The 16,930-nt window shown below is 38.7% G+C and overlaps 4 protein-coding genes across 6 annotated transcripts; all 4 read left to right on the top strand.

Moving 5' to 3' along the window:
* The first annotated feature begins 2,101 nt into the window (after positions 1 to 2,101).
* Positions 2,102 to 5,068, top strand: LOC114722340 (subtilisin-like protease SBT1.7). Its single transcript, XM_028908349.1, has one exon. It carries the CDS (start codon positions 2,639 to 2,641, stop codon positions 4,934 to 4,936), a length of 2,298 nt encoding a protein of 765 aa, XP_028764182.1. The 5' UTR covers positions 2,102 to 2,638; the 3' UTR covers positions 4,937 to 5,068.
* Positions 5,069 to 5,155: 87 nt separating this feature from the next.
* LOC114722345 (uncharacterized) lies at positions 5,156 to 7,032 on the top strand. Its single transcript, XM_028908357.1, has one exon. The coding sequence runs from the start codon at positions 5,652 to 5,654 to the stop codon at positions 5,919 to 5,921; it is 270 nt and encodes an 89-aa protein (XP_028764190.1). The 5' UTR covers positions 5,156 to 5,651; the 3' UTR covers positions 5,922 to 7,032.
* Positions 7,033 to 9,222: 2,190 nt separating this feature from the next.
* Positions 9,223 to 10,260, top strand: LOC114722365 (uncharacterized). The gene has a single exon (XM_028908382.1). The coding sequence runs from the start codon at positions 9,223 to 9,225 to the stop codon at positions 10,258 to 10,260; it is 1,038 nt and encodes a 345-aa protein (XP_028764215.1).
* A 1,839-nt stretch (positions 10,261 to 12,099) lies between these two features.
* On the top strand, positions 12,100 to 16,840 carry LOC114722341 (probable protein phosphatase 2C 78). 3 transcript variants are annotated; one of them, XR_003738154.1, is made up of 6 exons: positions 12,100 to 12,629; positions 12,823 to 13,184; positions 14,547 to 14,783; positions 15,059 to 15,377; positions 16,423 to 16,471; positions 16,558 to 16,840. XR_003738154.1 is itself a non-coding variant. In XM_028908350.1 (4 exons), exons 1-4 carry the CDS (start codon positions 12,374 to 12,376, stop codon positions 15,305 to 15,307), a joined length of 1,104 nt encoding a protein of 367 aa, XP_028764183.1. In that variant the 5' UTR covers positions 12,100 to 12,373; the 3' UTR covers positions 15,308 to 15,618. The 3 variants fall into 3 exon arrangements, 1 of the variants encoding a protein (XP_028764183.1); XR_003738153.1 differs by having other exon boundaries at positions 16,423 to 16,840; XM_028908350.1 differs by lacking the exons at positions 16,423 to 16,471; positions 16,558 to 16,840 and having other exon boundaries at positions 15,059 to 15,618.
* Positions 16,841 to 16,930: the final 90 nt, after the last annotated feature.

Here is a 16,930-nt window from a genome sequence, read left to right as displayed (position 1 = left end):
ATATTCTCTTAATGTGGATTGTATTTTCCCCTCAACTTGGGCATTTTTAATTTGTTGTTCACTTGTACCGGAGCTGTTCCTCTTTGGGCTATATTTTTGTATAGGAGTGCAGCCCAGGATATAGTTGTCTTGTTATCTTTTTTGGGCCGAAAGTTTTATCGTTTTGATTCATTAATAGTTTGAATGAATTGTCGCTTCTTCAAGGAAAAAATTGGAATTATTTTTAATTAAGCAATTTTTTACATATATTCTTCTTGCATTTATAACTCCGATTCTTTTTCAAAGAAATTCTTTTAATTCCAAATGCATTTGTAATTTTTAATCATATAGTTTCAATTAGGGTTAATATAATTTTTGGTCCCTCAATTTTGCTCTTATTTTAGTTTTGTTCCATTAAATTTTAAATCATGAGTTTCATCTTTCAAGTTTCTTTTCGTTTAAAATATTGGTTTTACATTCAATAAAAAATAGACTATTTTACCTATTGAAGAAACAAAACCTATGATTTGAAATTTGAGGAATCAAAATGAGGACAAATTTAATAGACAAAAAATTATTTAAAACTATATATTTCATAAAAACATTTAAAAGATTGTAAACAATATAATAATGATTTCATAAACATTAATTGTACACATATTAAGGGCTAAACCAAACTCGAAAAGCACTTGAGCACTGGCAACGTGGCATGGTGTTTAGAGGCTCCCTCCCTCCCTCCTTATCCCCTTTCACCTGCACACATTGTACTATCTCTAATTTTAATTATAAGACCTCATTTGTAGACTACAAATAAGATCTTATAATTATGACTAAAGATAGTATATTTTTCCTCCCTTAATGGATATCATATTTAATTTTTGTTAATTTCTCTAGTCCGTCAAAAACTCGAGGTTCATTTGAGAACCGTATCACAGGACAAAAGTCCAAATAAAGAGGGGGGAAATGCTTGACATGATAAGAATATAGATATGGATGAAGTTAGGCCTGCGACGATTGCCATGAAGCGTTAGGACCGATCGATTGTTGAATGATATGAGGTAGTTATGATTAAGTGAATGCCGATTGGTATGCCCTCACTGTGCATAATGGCAGTGATCATTTGGTTTGGATTTTGAGAATGGGATATAATGATGAACTTGGCAAGTTCTGCCAAATCAAGAAGAATGGATTATAGGTTTCTATCGTTTTCTTCCATCTCACTTTTATTGCATTGGTTCCACATCATTTTCTTAATGATTTGGATTTGCGACTTATGAGTGTCAACTACTGAAGTAAACAAAAGAAAAGAAGTGTTTCTTCATTTTATGCCATTCAGGTGGGCACACCACTTCGGACAAGGGACATTGGCTGGGATCTTTTCTTTCTTCACGACCATTTAACAGGAGATAGCATAATTATTTTATATTAAAATTTATTGTGTTTATTTGCAATCTCTATTTTTGACAGTTAAAGCATACCAAATTTGCTTACGGCTGCTGGAATGACGCTACCAGCAGCCCTTTTCCAGCATAACTTGATCGATGCTTGACTCTGCAGGATGGAGATGAAGTATTAAATCCGACGCTTTTGGTTCATCTCATTAAAAAGACATAGAAACATTCAATCGATCCTCACAAAGGGAAGCTCATCAGTTTCTCACTCCACCCATACTCTATCTCCACTTCATACCTTTCTCTATATTTAGTCTATTTAATTAATTGTTCATTCAATTTAACAGAATAAGAATGCTATTCTTAAGGAAATAGTATGTCCTTTTATTGAAAAATATTTAAATGACGATAATAAAAATTCGGCCATCAAATCAAATGAATAATTAAATGGGGATCACTTCATCACCAAGTCATGAAGTAATACTGTTTATTAATTTGTATTTAGCTTCAAAATAAGACGTTGAACCTTTCCCTCCTTTTCTACGGCTAAAGGTAAGCGAAGTGACAAAAGGCACGGAGCTGATAAAACTTGGAAAGAATTGAGAAAAGACTAGATTAAAAAATGTTTAGTGAAAATGGTCGGTTGGCACTTGGCAGGTACAGGTTGAGAACGTCCCGAAAGAAAACGTTGGTCTCCTTCAATAAGTTACGAAGGGAAAAAGTATGGAGTAATGGATTGTCTAATTGCCACAACAGATTAGTACTCGTGAACCAGTGGGCGTATTTCACAATATTTTTGCGGCTCCCCCCCTCTTTCAGTTTGCGTTCGCACAATTTTCGAATATAAAGATCAGTAACGCACCATATTGTTGCAACTAAAAGGTGGTCGGTTATTACAAGATCCGTACAGTCGGAGGAGTATGAACAACTTGCTTACGTGAAAAGAGGCTTGAAACTGCTTCTTCGATTAAAATATATGTATATATGGTGGGCATAGTAGTGGGTCTCTAATCCACAGAAGAAAAACGAAAAAGTTTTCGTCCACTGGCAGGAGATAAGACAGTGAAGAGTGGGAACGCACGAGAGGAAAGGAAATAATATCTCTTTTCTGATAATGAGCTAGCTGTTCAAGATCCACTATCCCCCCCCCCCTCGCATCCACTTTGGACTCAAATGCAATAATTCAGGTACCCAGACCAAACACCTACCGCTTCCTTCTCTTACGTTGCTCTCGATCAGGTCCCGGAGAGCCGGAAGAAGAAACTAGCATGAGGACTTTCAGAAAATATCTCGTTGTGATTCTCTTGGTTCTCATTCATCAGGTTCTCTGCAATGAGTCTCTGGCACAAACGGAGGAGAGAGAACACCAGAGGAGTACTTACATAGTTCACGTAGCCAAATCCGAAATGCCAGAGACTTTCGAGCATCATTCGGCCTGGTACGAATCATCTCTGAAATCGGTGTCTGGATCAGCTGCAATGCTATACATCTACGACAACGCAATCCATGGATTTTCAACAAGACTGACTCCTGAAGAAGCTCGCTTACTCGAGAGTCTAGACGGAATTCTAGCTGTGTTGCCGGAGAAGAGGTACGAGCTACACACTACTCGAACCCCCGAGTTCCTTGGGATCGATAAAATCGCCGACTTGTTACCTCAGTCCAACTCGGATGGTGAGGTTATCATTGGAGTCCTGGACACTGGTGTTTGGCCCGAGAGCAAGAGCTTTAACGATACAGGACTCGGACCGATCCCCAGTGGATGGAAAGGCCAGTGTGAAACAGGTACTAATTTTTCCACCTCAAATTGCAATAAGAAATTGATTGGGGCCAGGTATTTTGCAAATGGCTATGAGGCCGCGATGGGTCCAGTCAACGAAACACAGGAGTCTAAATCGCCTCGAGACGATGATGGCCATGGAACCCACACTGCGACTACAGCTGCAGGTTCGGCGGTTAAGGGCGCAAACTTATTTGACTACGCGTCAGGGACGGCGCGTGGTATGGCTTACCGCGCCAGAATAGCTGCCTACAAGGTTTGTTGGATTGGTGGTTGTTTCAGTTCTGATATATTGGCTGCTATGGACAAGGCCATTGATGACAAAGTCGACGTGCTTTCTTTATCGCTCGGAGGTGGAGTAGCCGATTATTACCGGGACAGTATAGCAATTGGAGCTTTTGCGGCAATGGAGAGGGGGATTTTAATCTCTTGTTCTGCAGGAAATGCTGGTCCTAGTACGTCTAGTCTTTCCAATGTAGCACCATGGATTACTACCGTAGGAGCTGGCACACTGGATCGAGATTTTCCGGCTTATGTCAGCTTGGGAAACGGCAAGAACTATTCAGGGGTCTCTCTTTATAAAGGTAATGCTTTACCCGATTCTCCGTTACCCTTTGTGTACGCTGGAAACGCGAGTAATACCACCAATGGCAATTTGTGCTTGATTGGTACCTTAACGCCGGATAAAGTTGCCGGAAAGATCGTGTTATGCGAACGCGGACAGAATGCCAGGGTGCAGAAAGGATATGTGGTGAAAAAAGCTGGGGGGTTAGGCATGGTGTTGGCTAACACTGACGAAAACGGAGAAGAACTGGTGGCCGACGCCCATCTACTGCCTGCGTCGGCAGTAGGTGAAAAAGCCGGCGACTCTATAAAGACTTACATTGGATCCGATGCAAATCCAACGGTGAAGATTATATTTGAAGGAACAAAGCTAGGAATTCAGCCATCACCGGTTGTTGCTGCGTTTAGCTCCCGGGGTCCCAATGACATCACTCCTCAAATACTGAAGCCCGACCTCATCGCGCCTGGGGTTAACATCTTAGCAGGGTGGTCGAAATCCGTGGGTCCTACTGGGTTAACCGTCGATAGTAGGCGCGTGGATTTCAACATCATTTCGGGAACGTCCATGTCCTGTCCTCACGTGAGCGGGCTAGCTGCTTTGATAAAGGTGGCTCACCCCGACTGGAGCCCGGCCATGATTCGATCGGCGCTAATGACCACTGCTTATACCGCTTACAAGAACGGTGATAAATTGTTAGACAGTGCTACAGGAAAACCATCGACACCGTTTGATCATGGTGCTGGACACGTGGATCCAGTTTCAGCCCTTAATCCCGGACTTGTGTATGATTTGGCAGTGGATGATTATTTGGGCTTCCTCTGCGCGCTGAACTACACAGACGCACAAATCAACACCGTGGCGAGAAGAAAATTCCAGTGCGACGCAACCAAACAATACAGTGTGAACGACCTCAATTACCCTTCATTTGCGGTGGTATTTAACTCGGGCGGTGGAACCAATGCAGTTAAACACACGCGAACTCTCATGAACGTAGGGGCAGCTGGAACTTACAATGTCTCCGTGACGTCGGGCATCTCGTCTGTGAAGATCTCAGTTGAGCCCGAAGTGCTTAGTTTCAAGGAAAACGAGAAGAAATCTTATACGGCAACATTCACGGCTTCAGGTTCATCACCGACGAGTCAGAATGCGTTTGGTCGCCTAGCATGGTCCGATGGGAAGCGCGACGTTGCAAGCCCAATCTCATTTAGCTGGGGGAGCTAGCCAGGAAGGAGAAGGTTGATCACTCCCAGTCGTAGAGGGTCTGCTTTATGTTAATTGTTTTATAAGCATCCTGAGGAAAATTTGTGAAAGCTAAAGCCTAGCGTCCTTGGTTGGAGTCTGCCCTGTGAGAAAGGAAGAGTAGAAAAGAAAAAATTAGATTGGCTATTGCTTCTAAAGACAATTTAATTTACATTGCGCTGATTATCTCATGAAAATGCATCCACTAACGGCGCTAGGTCTTCCTTAATAATTATATTTTATTTTAATTATGGCTGCTTTTTTTCCCGTCTAATTTTACAAGAGCTTTCTGGAATCTGGATCCATTCAAAGACCAATAACTGTCATTGATCTGTCCGGCATGTGTGAGACTTTGCGAAGACATATCTAAGTCAAGATATTACAGATTAATTAATTCCCAGTTGGCAAAAAAAAAAAAACAAAGAAAGAAAGAAAGAAAAGATAATCCAGCGTATTTATCAAGTAGAATGGTTGGATAAATTAAGACGAAGCACAACGCAACACGTGGAGCGTACAAGATTCGAGGGGAAAATTGTTTAGTGGATGGGAACGGAAAGCTTATAAAGCTTGCCACGCATATCGGAAGTCCCTCCTGAATCGCCACGTGCGCAGAGGCATGCAGAGCAAGAGAAGCCAGAGAATGGCGTGTATATAAACACGAAAAATGAGGAGGAAAACCACATGAGGAAGGAAAACAATGGAGAAGCAAGAAGATAGGAAGACAGATGCGAAAGGGGAAACAGGGGAACCAGGACTTGAAGGGCTTCCGATGCAGGAGAGTCCTTACGTGAAATACAAGGACCTTGAGGATTACAAGAATAAAGGTTATGGCGCCGAAGGCCATCTCCAACCACAACCTGGTCGAGGGCCTGGTGCTACTGACGCTCCCACTCTCTCTGGTTCTGCTGTTTCCTCTGAGGCAGAATCCAAATTCGTCGATGCCGTTCATCGCCAGGGAGGCCTTTGATTGAGCTCCTTCTTTCTTTGTTCAATAATAAGAAACAGTTTCTCGTCTCCTTCTTGGTTAATTACTCCTTGTAATTTGTTAGGTTTCACTTTTATAATTTGCTTTTACCACTTTCATTCGCTATATGACAGGGCGTATGCTTCAATAAAAGCATTTTTCAGATTAAGATCAGCGCTCGTTGGATAGACGGTGAAATTGAAGGCATCCAAAAGTCTTCCCTGGAATTTGTTAGAAATTATTTAAATTACCCTCCTTCGACTTTTGACTCGTTAGTTTGTCTTTAATTCAGGCATACTTCTATTTCTGTCTCGATCAATTCATATATATTAATCGTCAATCTATATTACTTTGAATTATACGTGTAATTTGACGGCTGATAATTACTCTCAAGAATTAGCCAGCAACATTCTGCCGTTTTATCAAATTTTCGCCTCTCGTCTCATTTCCCATTCGCCAAACGAGCAAGGCAAATTTTGGATTTGGATGCCTTGGATTTCATTCCGTCCGTCGATGAAGCCTTACTACATGTTGCTCGAGATCAGATTATAGGCCTAGAACATCATATTCCGAGCTGTGCGGATCAGCTGCTACGTCAAAGGAGGTGTTTGGTTCATGATTTTAAAAGAACACAAAATTTTGTTTCAATTTGCGCGTAAACATATTTTTTAGAAGTATTTTTGTTGTTGTTGCTAAGTAGGATTAGCCAATCTTGTTCGAAGTACTGTCAGGCATTAAATGCGGTAATCTCTCTCAATGAGGATTTGAACATTGCTTCCTCATATTATGAGGAACCTGTCTTTTTTACTAGACCCAATACTATTAGTTTTTAAAAGTGTTTTTGAAAAATAAATGCCCTTCAACTTTTAAACCGGCCCTAATTGCCATTTGGCTGGGCCTTTTGAAATGTTCAACTCCGCAGACTACCCGATGAGGCCGATGCAATTGGATGCGATTTTCAGACAAAAGAAGCAAATGGAGTTTTGTGTGATTGGAAGGTCTTATTCCTACGTCTAATAAAAGATCCTTCTGGATGAGTATCCTCAATGTAAGAATATTTTGCTCCTAAGCCTTCGGCTATGTGCAATTGAATGGACTCATCCGCATTTGGATAATGAAATAAGATTTTTTTTTTTTTTAATTCGGACAAAGGAATTTTTTAAGGGACAATTATATATGGACTAATGTTTTACTTTCTCAAAATGTCAAAATAGAAAATAGCGAAATACTTGTACTGCTCTAACCTCCTTTCATCCGCATTTTGCACCCCCTTTCTTTTCAACAACCTCCTCCTCCTCAAAAGATGCGTCTTATTCTCTTATCGTCATCTCTGCCAGTGACCATTTCTGCACCTTTTAGGCATGTTTGGAATGCTGTTGGGAAAGGAAAATGAGCATTGGGAAGAGTGAAACTTCAGTTAATGGCTTATTTATTTAGTTGAAGCATCAACACCCTCAGTTTGATCTTCATATTTTTGCCTTCTGGTCACAGTTACGTATTGTAATACTACTTCCAATAGTGCAGCAGCAAAGCTGTCCTTCATCTTTTTTGTGTTGGTGAGTTCTGGCTTTATCCCCACACATTCTTCAGTGGGATGGTGAGAGAGAATGTGGGATGAGTGAGAGAAGATTCTTAATTATTAATATTGATAATGATAATACTACCTCAAATCCTAAATATAAGAATTAGTTAACTAATTTAAAGAGATAAAAAAATAAGTTAAGTTAGTTATTTGTAATAAATAGGTGTTGTCTTTCCTAAAATATCCTTACTAATCAAGCACATTGACTATAACTATTATCATTAGAAGAACTATTTTGAAAATAAATAAATATACATGAAAGACAAAATAGATTGGTATCTTATATTTAAAACCAAAATAAAAATCAAACAAGATGTTATATTAGGCACAGGAGATAATATCTTGTTAGAGTTTTGACCACAGCATACTCCTAAAAAGTAAAGATTTAAGTCAAAACATGGAGGAAAATAATAGGATTTTTTTTATAAGTATTTTTGCATACGGCGAGTTTGCCACCGGACGATAATTTTTACGGGCCGGGACTAACACAAAAATGTGGTAGGATCAAGGATCTGACACTTACATCTTTAATACTCCTCCGGTCCTAATTATAAGACCCAATTGATTTATTTGAGGAGATTAAGGAAGTAAGTTAAATTGGTTATTTATAATAAATAAGTGTTGTCATTCTTAAAATATCCTTACTAATTAAGTATATTGGCTAAAACTATCATTATTAGAAAGATTATCTTGGAAAAAAATACATAAATATAAGAAACAAAATGGATTGGGTCTTATAATTAGGACCAAATAAAAAGTCAAATTGAGTCTTATAATAAGGACCGGAGGAGTAACACTTTGCACCCAAAAAAAAAAGTTTTTTAATCACGCTCATGTCATGCCTTCAAAAACTCGAGAGATACAAAGTCGAAAAGCAATGAAAAGCATTGCACCTACTTTTTATGCATGGTCGTGGGAAAAAAACTCACAGATTTATATTTTGTCTATTATATAAAAAGGGTTCAAACTCTGAATTCCCCCTTGCATTCCTCATGAGTCTGAACTCATCGGAGAGTTAACAATTACTCCTCCAGTTTTTAATGGAGTATTCAACTAGAAAGTTGATACCTCTCAGATTTTAAATATAAATTTATTTTATAATATAAATAGGTTTTATATTTAATATCAGAGTAGTATTGGTTACATATATAAAATTTATTTCATAAATTTATTAATTTTTTAAAATTAATCTTATTGTTATTTCTCAATAATAATTAAGTAGGGAGGGAGGGAATAAAAAAGATACTTAGGCTATTTTATAAAAAAACATATTATAGTAACTAGTTTAACTAATATAATTAATCTATTTAAATTTAATTAAATCTTATATTACTGCATGTTCATATTTTCTAAATTTTGAAACGCCTACCTGGCAAACAACAAAACACTCTGGCAGAGATATCATGGTTGTCGTGGTGCCGGCTGAAAAGGCACAGTTCCCTTCTGTTCGTAAGGACATTATTGGTTGGGTGGCCTGCACTGAGCGACCTCTTTTCTCACCCTCTCCCATTTGGCGCCACTGGTCTTTATATTCCACTCGTCTCTCCCTGTGACTCTTGTCTACCGTATTCGCCTTCTCCTGTTTTGTAAATTTCTTTTGTTTAACCAAACACATCCCCTGTTCATACACCTTCATCCCACTCACTCTCATTCATGTCCTTTAATTTCATTCCTTCCGCTATCTCCCAGTAGTTTTCGAACCGAGTCAGTGCCTTTCCTGAGATGGCAACAGACAGAGACAGTGCCCAAGGAAAACGAGAGGCTTCGGGTCATATTCAGCTCGAAGAAAAAGAGGCAGAAGCCTTGTCATCACTTTGTGATGTTCCCATCAATTCGGTCAAGGAAGATGAACGATCAATAAGGAAAGCAGATTCCCAGGTACTTGAAACCAACGAAGAATTCGATTTTCGCCTATGGGGTGGTTCCCTTTCCAAGGAACCAAAAATGTGTGCAGCAGATGAAGTCTTCTTTCAAGGCCAAATTCTCCCCTTACAACTAAACAACCAGATATTCAACCGCTACAAATCAAGGTCCCTCGATTACCTCGACCATGGTTCTCTGAGTGAGTCTAGAAGCAACAGCAGTAGAAGCAACAGTTTTAAAAGCCAGAACTCATCAAACAGCACTGGTTCCACGATCATTCTGACACCAAGAGTTTCCGTTTCAGAGTCCAGAGTAAAAAACCGATTTCACACTTACCCAAGTCCCAAACCTCAGTTAAGAGTGCCTCTGCCAAGACAAGCAAGTTTCGGTAATGTGGGTCAAAAATCGTCAACGTGGGACTTCTTCCGTCTGGGTGTGGTGCCCGTACCTGAGATAGAATTGCAAGACCTTAAAGTTCGCGGTACAAAAAATCCTGTCTCTCGCCATGGCAGCACTAGTAATAATAGAAGCAATTGTGGAACCACTAAAAGTGGCAAAATGAGTACGAGTACTCATTATAGGGATAAGAGCAATTATGGGTTGAAGCAGCTTCTGGGTAAAGGCGGTGGTTTGTTGAGTGGATGTAGGTGTTCGATTGAAATGCCATTGGACACTGTCATAATCAATAGTCGCACTAACAAAAGCACCAAAGAGACAGAAAGTGCAACGCGTGCCATGAAAGAAAAAGTAGTGATCGAGTTCGACAAGGAGAAGCAGAGGCGAAAGCAAGGAAAGAAGGCTGTGTCATGTCGTCGTCAAACGTTTGAATGGCTAAAGGAACTTTCGCATGCAAGCTATCCTGATGATGAAGAGGAGGCTTTGCTTTTAAACTCATGAATTAATGTGTTATTTAGTTTAGGTTATGGTTGATGCCTTTGTGTTGCCTTCGTAGTTGAATAGGTTTATAGCATTTAGCAGTCAGCAGTGTAGTGTTAGCTGTGTTGTTACTTAACAGACGGAAAGGAAAACTCGCTTTCTCGCGAGAATGGATCAGTTATCTAGCTTGGTCGGTTTACCCCCTCCTTTTTCTGCTAGTGCGTATTAGGAGGTTAATTTAATATTCCTGGTTGTTATGGAACTTTTAGTTGAGATTAAGACATTGAATGTAAGATTTGTGGTGCTGATGAAGTATAAAATGATAATCGCCATCATAAGTGGCCAGAGTCGGGTCTCATCGTCATGATTAAATTTTAGTTTTCAAGGTTTTTCTAGGTGGTTGGTGTTCCATGTTGAGCTTTTAGGAAAGTATAAATTGCATAAAAATGGCATATTAATAATTAAATTCTTTTTCTATGGGGCTTCCATATAATTTTGATAGTTATTGTGAAGGAGAATATTGCATCATTCGTGTCAGACAATTAGATTTCTAGATTTTGGCCAGGGAATAAATATATGTATTATTGCAGATGGTTATTTGCTGTACTGATTGGATCTAGCACCCAAGTATCTGACAGTGAGACTGTGAGAGCATGCGAGGAAAATTCTCCTATATCGGCCACCAAATTGCAGATGGTTATGCTTGTGCGTGGATTACTGTCAGGATTTTTGTTCTGAAAATCAGGCCGCCTTTACCTTGCTGCCATATTTTTGGGCCACAGGCTATAAAACAAAATCGTTTTGGGCTACAGATCAACTTTCATAAATAGGCCCCCTTTTCACAATTTCTGAGAAATGTATCTTGCTGAATTTCTTTTTTGGTTTAAAGTAAGAGGGTGTTTAGATGGAAATCAAACTATAATTTTAAAAGTGATTTTATGGTATACAAAATAAATATGTGAAAGACTTTGTCTTGATTTGAGAAAAAATGCTTTTAGAAAGCATTTTTAAGCAAACCCAAACAGCTCCTAAGTTTAACAATCGGATAACTTGGAAACAACTTCCTCCGTCACAATTTTATTCATACATATCTCGTGAAAGTTGTGGAAAAATGATGGCACACTTTGTAATTAACAAAGCTCACTACAAATTTTACAAATTTTATAATTGACATAGAATATTAAATATTCTTTTAGTTCTAAATATAAAATTTTTTTATAGTATAAATTATACTATAAAAATGGTCTTATATATTTATATTATCACCGGACGTGCATAACACTTCACACTGTTGTCCGCGGGTTTGCTAATTTTCATTTTTCACCACATGTCCGCAATGGGTGTAGTCAATGTCGGCTGGTCAGGGAAAAAAAGTCAGTGTCCATCCATGTCATGGTGATGAGCACTGTATATGCTTTCCGTTAATATGAAATTTGAATTTATTTTGTTTTTTTATATTTATTTATTTTTTTAAAATAATCTTTTTAAAAATTACACATGTTAAATATTTTATCAAATAATAATTTTAGTTAATACATATAATTGAAAAATATATTTAAAAAAAATAAAATATTTTTATTATAAATAATTAACTTTACCACTAATTCTAATACTTGGCAGCGAAGCTAATAGCACAAAATAGTGGTTGAATTATCACTTGAAGGTACAAACGAAGTTTCAAGAGTCCTGAATTGAGATAGGCCTTAAATTCCAAAGACTTTATGGCATGGCTGTTATTTCGTATGATCTAAGTCACCTCATCATTTGACCGTTTACTTTGAAAAGACTTCCGTCGGGGCTCGAGTTCTTCCGCTAATGGAGCCCTTGAAGTCAAGACCCACTCTATCTTTCTCCCCCCTCCCCTCCTCCGCTCTTGCTGAGTCTGGCCCTCCGTCTCTCTCTGTTACTACAACGTTCTTTCTTTTTTTATTTTTCCTTAAGCGGGACTCACACGTCCCGCTCTTTCATTTTTCTCCTTTAAGGATTCCGTCACCAACAAAATCTTCCTTTTTTTCCATCAGCCGTGGACCACAAAACCAGCGCTTTTTCCATACGCTTGCTGAACCTTGAATCAAACCCATTCAGAGACAGAGAGTTTTGATTTTAGTTTACATTTGAAACGGCAGAGAGAAAGATGCTGGAATTCTGGCGAAGGCCATTAGAGACATGCTTTGGTGCAGGAGGAAGCGATGCACTTCTCTGGCATACGGGCTTGAAGCCCCACGCTTTAGGTGAATATTCAATTGCCATAGTTCAAGCTAACTCGTCTCTGGAAGACCAAGGTCAAGTTCTTACCTCTCCATCTGCAACTTTTGTTGGGATATATGACGGACATGGCGGCCCCGAAGCTTCCCGTTTCATCACCAACAATCTCTTCCCCATTCTCCAGAGTAAGCAGCCTCACAATTGATGGATGTCTCCCATCAAACTTTTTTCTACCTTTTTTGTAGTCAGAGACTCCATAATCTGTAATAGGACCCCACTTCATCGGGAGATGACCTTCAATAGCTTGGAATGCATATAGTTTAATTTAGCTAATTGGTCGATGCATTTTAAGATCATGTTGATTCTTCTTCGGTGCAGAGTTCGCTTCTGAAGAAGGTGGGCTATCGGAGGACGTGATAAAGAAATCCTTTAATGAAACTGAAGAGGAATTCTTAAAGTTCGTGAAGCAATCATTGACTACTCGGCCGCAGGTTGCTTCAGTGGGCTCATGCTGTCTTGTTGGGGTGATTTCAAACAACGTTCTTTATGTTGCTAATCTCGGGGATTCGAGGGCAGTTCTGGGTAGGAAAGTTAACTGTTCTGTCGTGGCAGAACGTTTATCCACTGATCATAATGTTGCGGTGGAAGAGATTAGAAAGGAAGTTATGGCACTTCACCCCGATGATGCTCACGTTGTGGTTTACACTCAGGGCGTTTGGAGAATCAAGGGCATTATTCAGGTACTTGTTACCTTTTTCGAAGTCTCTCTTTCAGGATTCTCTGTTTTATTTCTCTTCCTTGGCTGCTCTGTTTAATTGCCCCGCATAATAAAGACATGAATGTTTTACAGCATGCAAGTTTCATCTAAACATTTCATTCTTTCAATTTTTTCCTTCATAAGATCGTTGTTTGGAATTTCGGTACCGTTTCAAATATTGATTGAACCCTTCTCAGTGGTTAACGTCTGGTTGGTTGGATTAACCTGTCCATGGCAACAAATTTTTAATTTACCTTCAATAGCTGAGATAAATTGTTAAAGATATACTTTCTCATTTAAAAATATGCACAATTTGCTCTGGATGCAAGTCACCTTAAATTTTTATCATATAAGGGTGTATCGAAGTGATGAAGTCTGCATGAATAAAAGTTAAGCTATTCTTTACATGCATTAAGGAGTTATAGTTCGATATACGTTCATCCTGTTGACTTAAACTTCAGGTCTGTGTAATATGTAGGGTCTTAATAACTAAGGAACCCTTTTTTTTTTTTTTAATTTTGAGGGAGAGTTTCCCCCTAAACTGGCTCACGTGAAACCCAAGCATGAAAGAGCTACCAATAAGTCAAATTGCTAAAACACAATACTCGGCATCATGTTGTAACTTGCATACACCAAGAATCATGTTACATGTTCCCGTCTTCTGCAACGTTATGCTTGCAGCTTGTCAGGGGACCAGTGAGACACCGTTTATGAAGAATTCTTTTTAGGATGATTTTAAGTAGAGCTTCTGATTGGTTTATGTGTGACCATTCTGGTTTTTAAGAAATTACCTTTTAAAAGAATATACGTACAAAAAATTCTTCTACGAGTTTATCTCAGAAGATGTGTGAAAAAAGACTCCTCATCATGTGAATGTTTGGTTGTTACGCAAGTGATGTGGAATTCACATCTTCCCTTTATGGTGAATGGTTACATAATTCCATGAATTTACCAGCATGACCGTTGTCCATGGAAGGTAAATCCTCCGAAGCTGCATGTGAACTTCTTGAAGTCATCTCATTCGATCATAGTTGCACAGATGCAAAATTTGATATCTTTTTGTATTCTTCTGAACCCGTACAAGTGACTACCAAAAACTTCATATTTTAGTCACAAGTACCAGAAAAATAAACACAGACACTTTAATGATAATCCTTGCCGCAGATCATTTATTCTATTAGGCTAGGTGAGGCTGTTGCAGAGTCCAAGGATAAGCCACAATATTCACGGCTATTTTATAAATGAATATATTGAACTTTGATTTCAATTTATCGTATCTTTTTCAATATTCAACAACTCCTTCATCGTATCTTTTTCAGTACTTTGTGTTTTATTTACATCTCAGGTTTCAAGATCAATTGGAGATGCTTTTCTAAAGAAACCTGAGTTTAACAGAGATCCTCTGTTCCAACAATTTGGATACCTGTTGCCTTTAAAGCGGCCTGTAATGACAGCTGAACCATCCATATTGACTCGAAAGTTAAAGCCAGACGACATGTTCTTAATATTTGCATCTGACGGGCTTTGGGAGCATTTGACAGATGAAGCTGCCGTTGACATCATCTTCAAAAATCCAAGACCAGTAAGTAGCATCTCACTCACCTTAACGTGGCCACTGATCTTGCGTGTGTGTACCTTATTTATAAGACATTCTTTGCATGTTTCATACATATCAAGAAAAATTTTAAACTGCATTAGCTCTTTATTAAAATATAACAATTTTCTAACTTTACTCTTATTTAATATATACATTTCAAAAAAAAAAAACATCTACACTATAATACATAAAGGATAAAATAATACAATCATGCTAGAAGTTATTATTTTGTTCGAGGATGCTGAAATTCTATATTGCAGGGAATAGCGAAACGATTGGTGAGAGCTGCAGTAGAAGAGGCTGCAAGGAAAAAAGAGATGAGATATAAGGATTTAATAAGAGTTGAGAAAGGTGTTAGGCGCCATTTTCATGATGATATTACAGTGATCGTCATGTACTTGGATCATTCACAGGATTCAGTAAGCGGGTTGAAACGTCATGGCGTTTATGACTGTACTGATGCTCCTGTTGATATCTTCTCTCTAAATGCAGATAAAGATGATCTCTAAGGTGAAAGAACCTTTGGCACTTTGGTCTTTGCCACCTTGTGTATACCAATTTCCACCTACGAAGAACTAGGTATCGTACTATCATTCGACGAAGAAGAGCAAAATTAATTTATACTCTTCCAGTTTTAAATATAAGACCAATTTTATAGTGTAAATTATACTATAAAATGAGTTTTATATTCAGAACTAGAAGGAGTAACAAACAAGCGGAAATGACTGAGTGGCTTGTTCCCAGGTTGAATCCCTAGACATTTCTGTTTATTTTGTGTTGAAAAACTAGATTAATCAATCAATTTCTGAATTTGTGGCCTTTTCTCTTCCTATGAGTTCATTAGTCCCTTGATATCTGGACTTGATAAAAATCAACAAATTTAATTATACCATAAACAAAATCTTACTATGGTAATTAAAGCACTCAATGAAAACCGAATGGAGCTAAAAAGAGGAGCCGTAACGGAAGTTTTAACTGTCAACTAACACCGTACCATCTGGCTGGCCTTACGAGGCTGCAATAACTGGTTTGTGTTTGGGACTTGGGCCGAGTCTCTATGCCCATGACGCCGTAATCTTTACTTTGATAATTCACTCGTCACGGCTCTGGATAATGCCATCTTCGTCAGTGTACCTCGTCTGATTCTAGTTCCATTTTCCAACGTCGTTGCCATCTCTTCTTCCAAATTTCTAAAGCTTCATCCCTTGTTTCTCCATCTTAGCCCTTTCGATCCCCCCCCCCCACACACACACTCTTACTTTTACAGTTGTATTGGAATTGGACTCCATTGAAACTTAGAAATAGACCCAGGGACAATCACCCTTATATTCGTGCACCTCACCTGGGTTCTCCTCGCCCGTGGCTCCTGCCATCTCAAAGCGAGTCGAGCTAGCCAGGCTCTGTGGCTCTACGGACTAGTCCAAGGCCATTCGAATCCTTGATTCTTTCATTTCCAAGTTTGGTGCAATCCAAGACATCTGGCTTCGTGTGTTTCACACTCCTTTCTGCCTTCCTCTCCGAATTTCAGTCTTGTTGATCTTCTTTTTCATTTTTGCTCACAATGTTATTCTAACTTTTTGTTACAGTCCATTAGAGCTGCAAAATCGTGCTCCGATATTTACAGGGTTGTTGGTGAGGACCTCTGGTTGGCTAATTGGTACTGCATTTGAGGGGTAAGGATGTGTAGGGAAAAGGTGTCCGGGGGAAACTTTTTTTTCCCACATGCTTATCTTTTGGTTGCTTGTTTATTCTTCATCAGGAAGCAGCTGGAAGGGACGAGGATTTCCCTTGCAAACGTATGAATCGAACCTCTTTCATAAATTCATGTTACAAACTTAATGGACTCCCTTTATTTTTTATGTCCTTGAAAATGTTAGAGATGCAATTTCAAGAATGACGTATTAATATGTAGGAGAACACGTATATATCCTTTCCGCTGGAAAATGTGGCAGAACCCTGAACTTTACTAGGCTCCTTCATTATAGGGATCGAGCCTTGTATGCCTTACCGGGCTTGTTCCGCTCAAGCCATATTTGTGTGTCTCTTTCTGTACAATAATAATACTTTTCCGGTTTTCAATATAAGACTCATTTAACTAATTTGATTAGATTAAAGAAGTTAGGTAAGTTAGT

This window comes from Neltuma alba, unplaced genomic scaffold (assembly GCF_004799145.2).
Source record: "Neltuma alba isolate B1F8T4 unplaced genomic scaffold, ASM479914v2 tig00012090_pilon, whole genome shotgun sequence".
In the NCBI taxonomy this organism is placed as follows: Eukaryota; Viridiplantae; Streptophyta; class Magnoliopsida; order Fabales; family Fabaceae; genus Neltuma; species Neltuma alba.
This window is presented reverse-complemented; position numbering and strand designations above follow the sequence as displayed.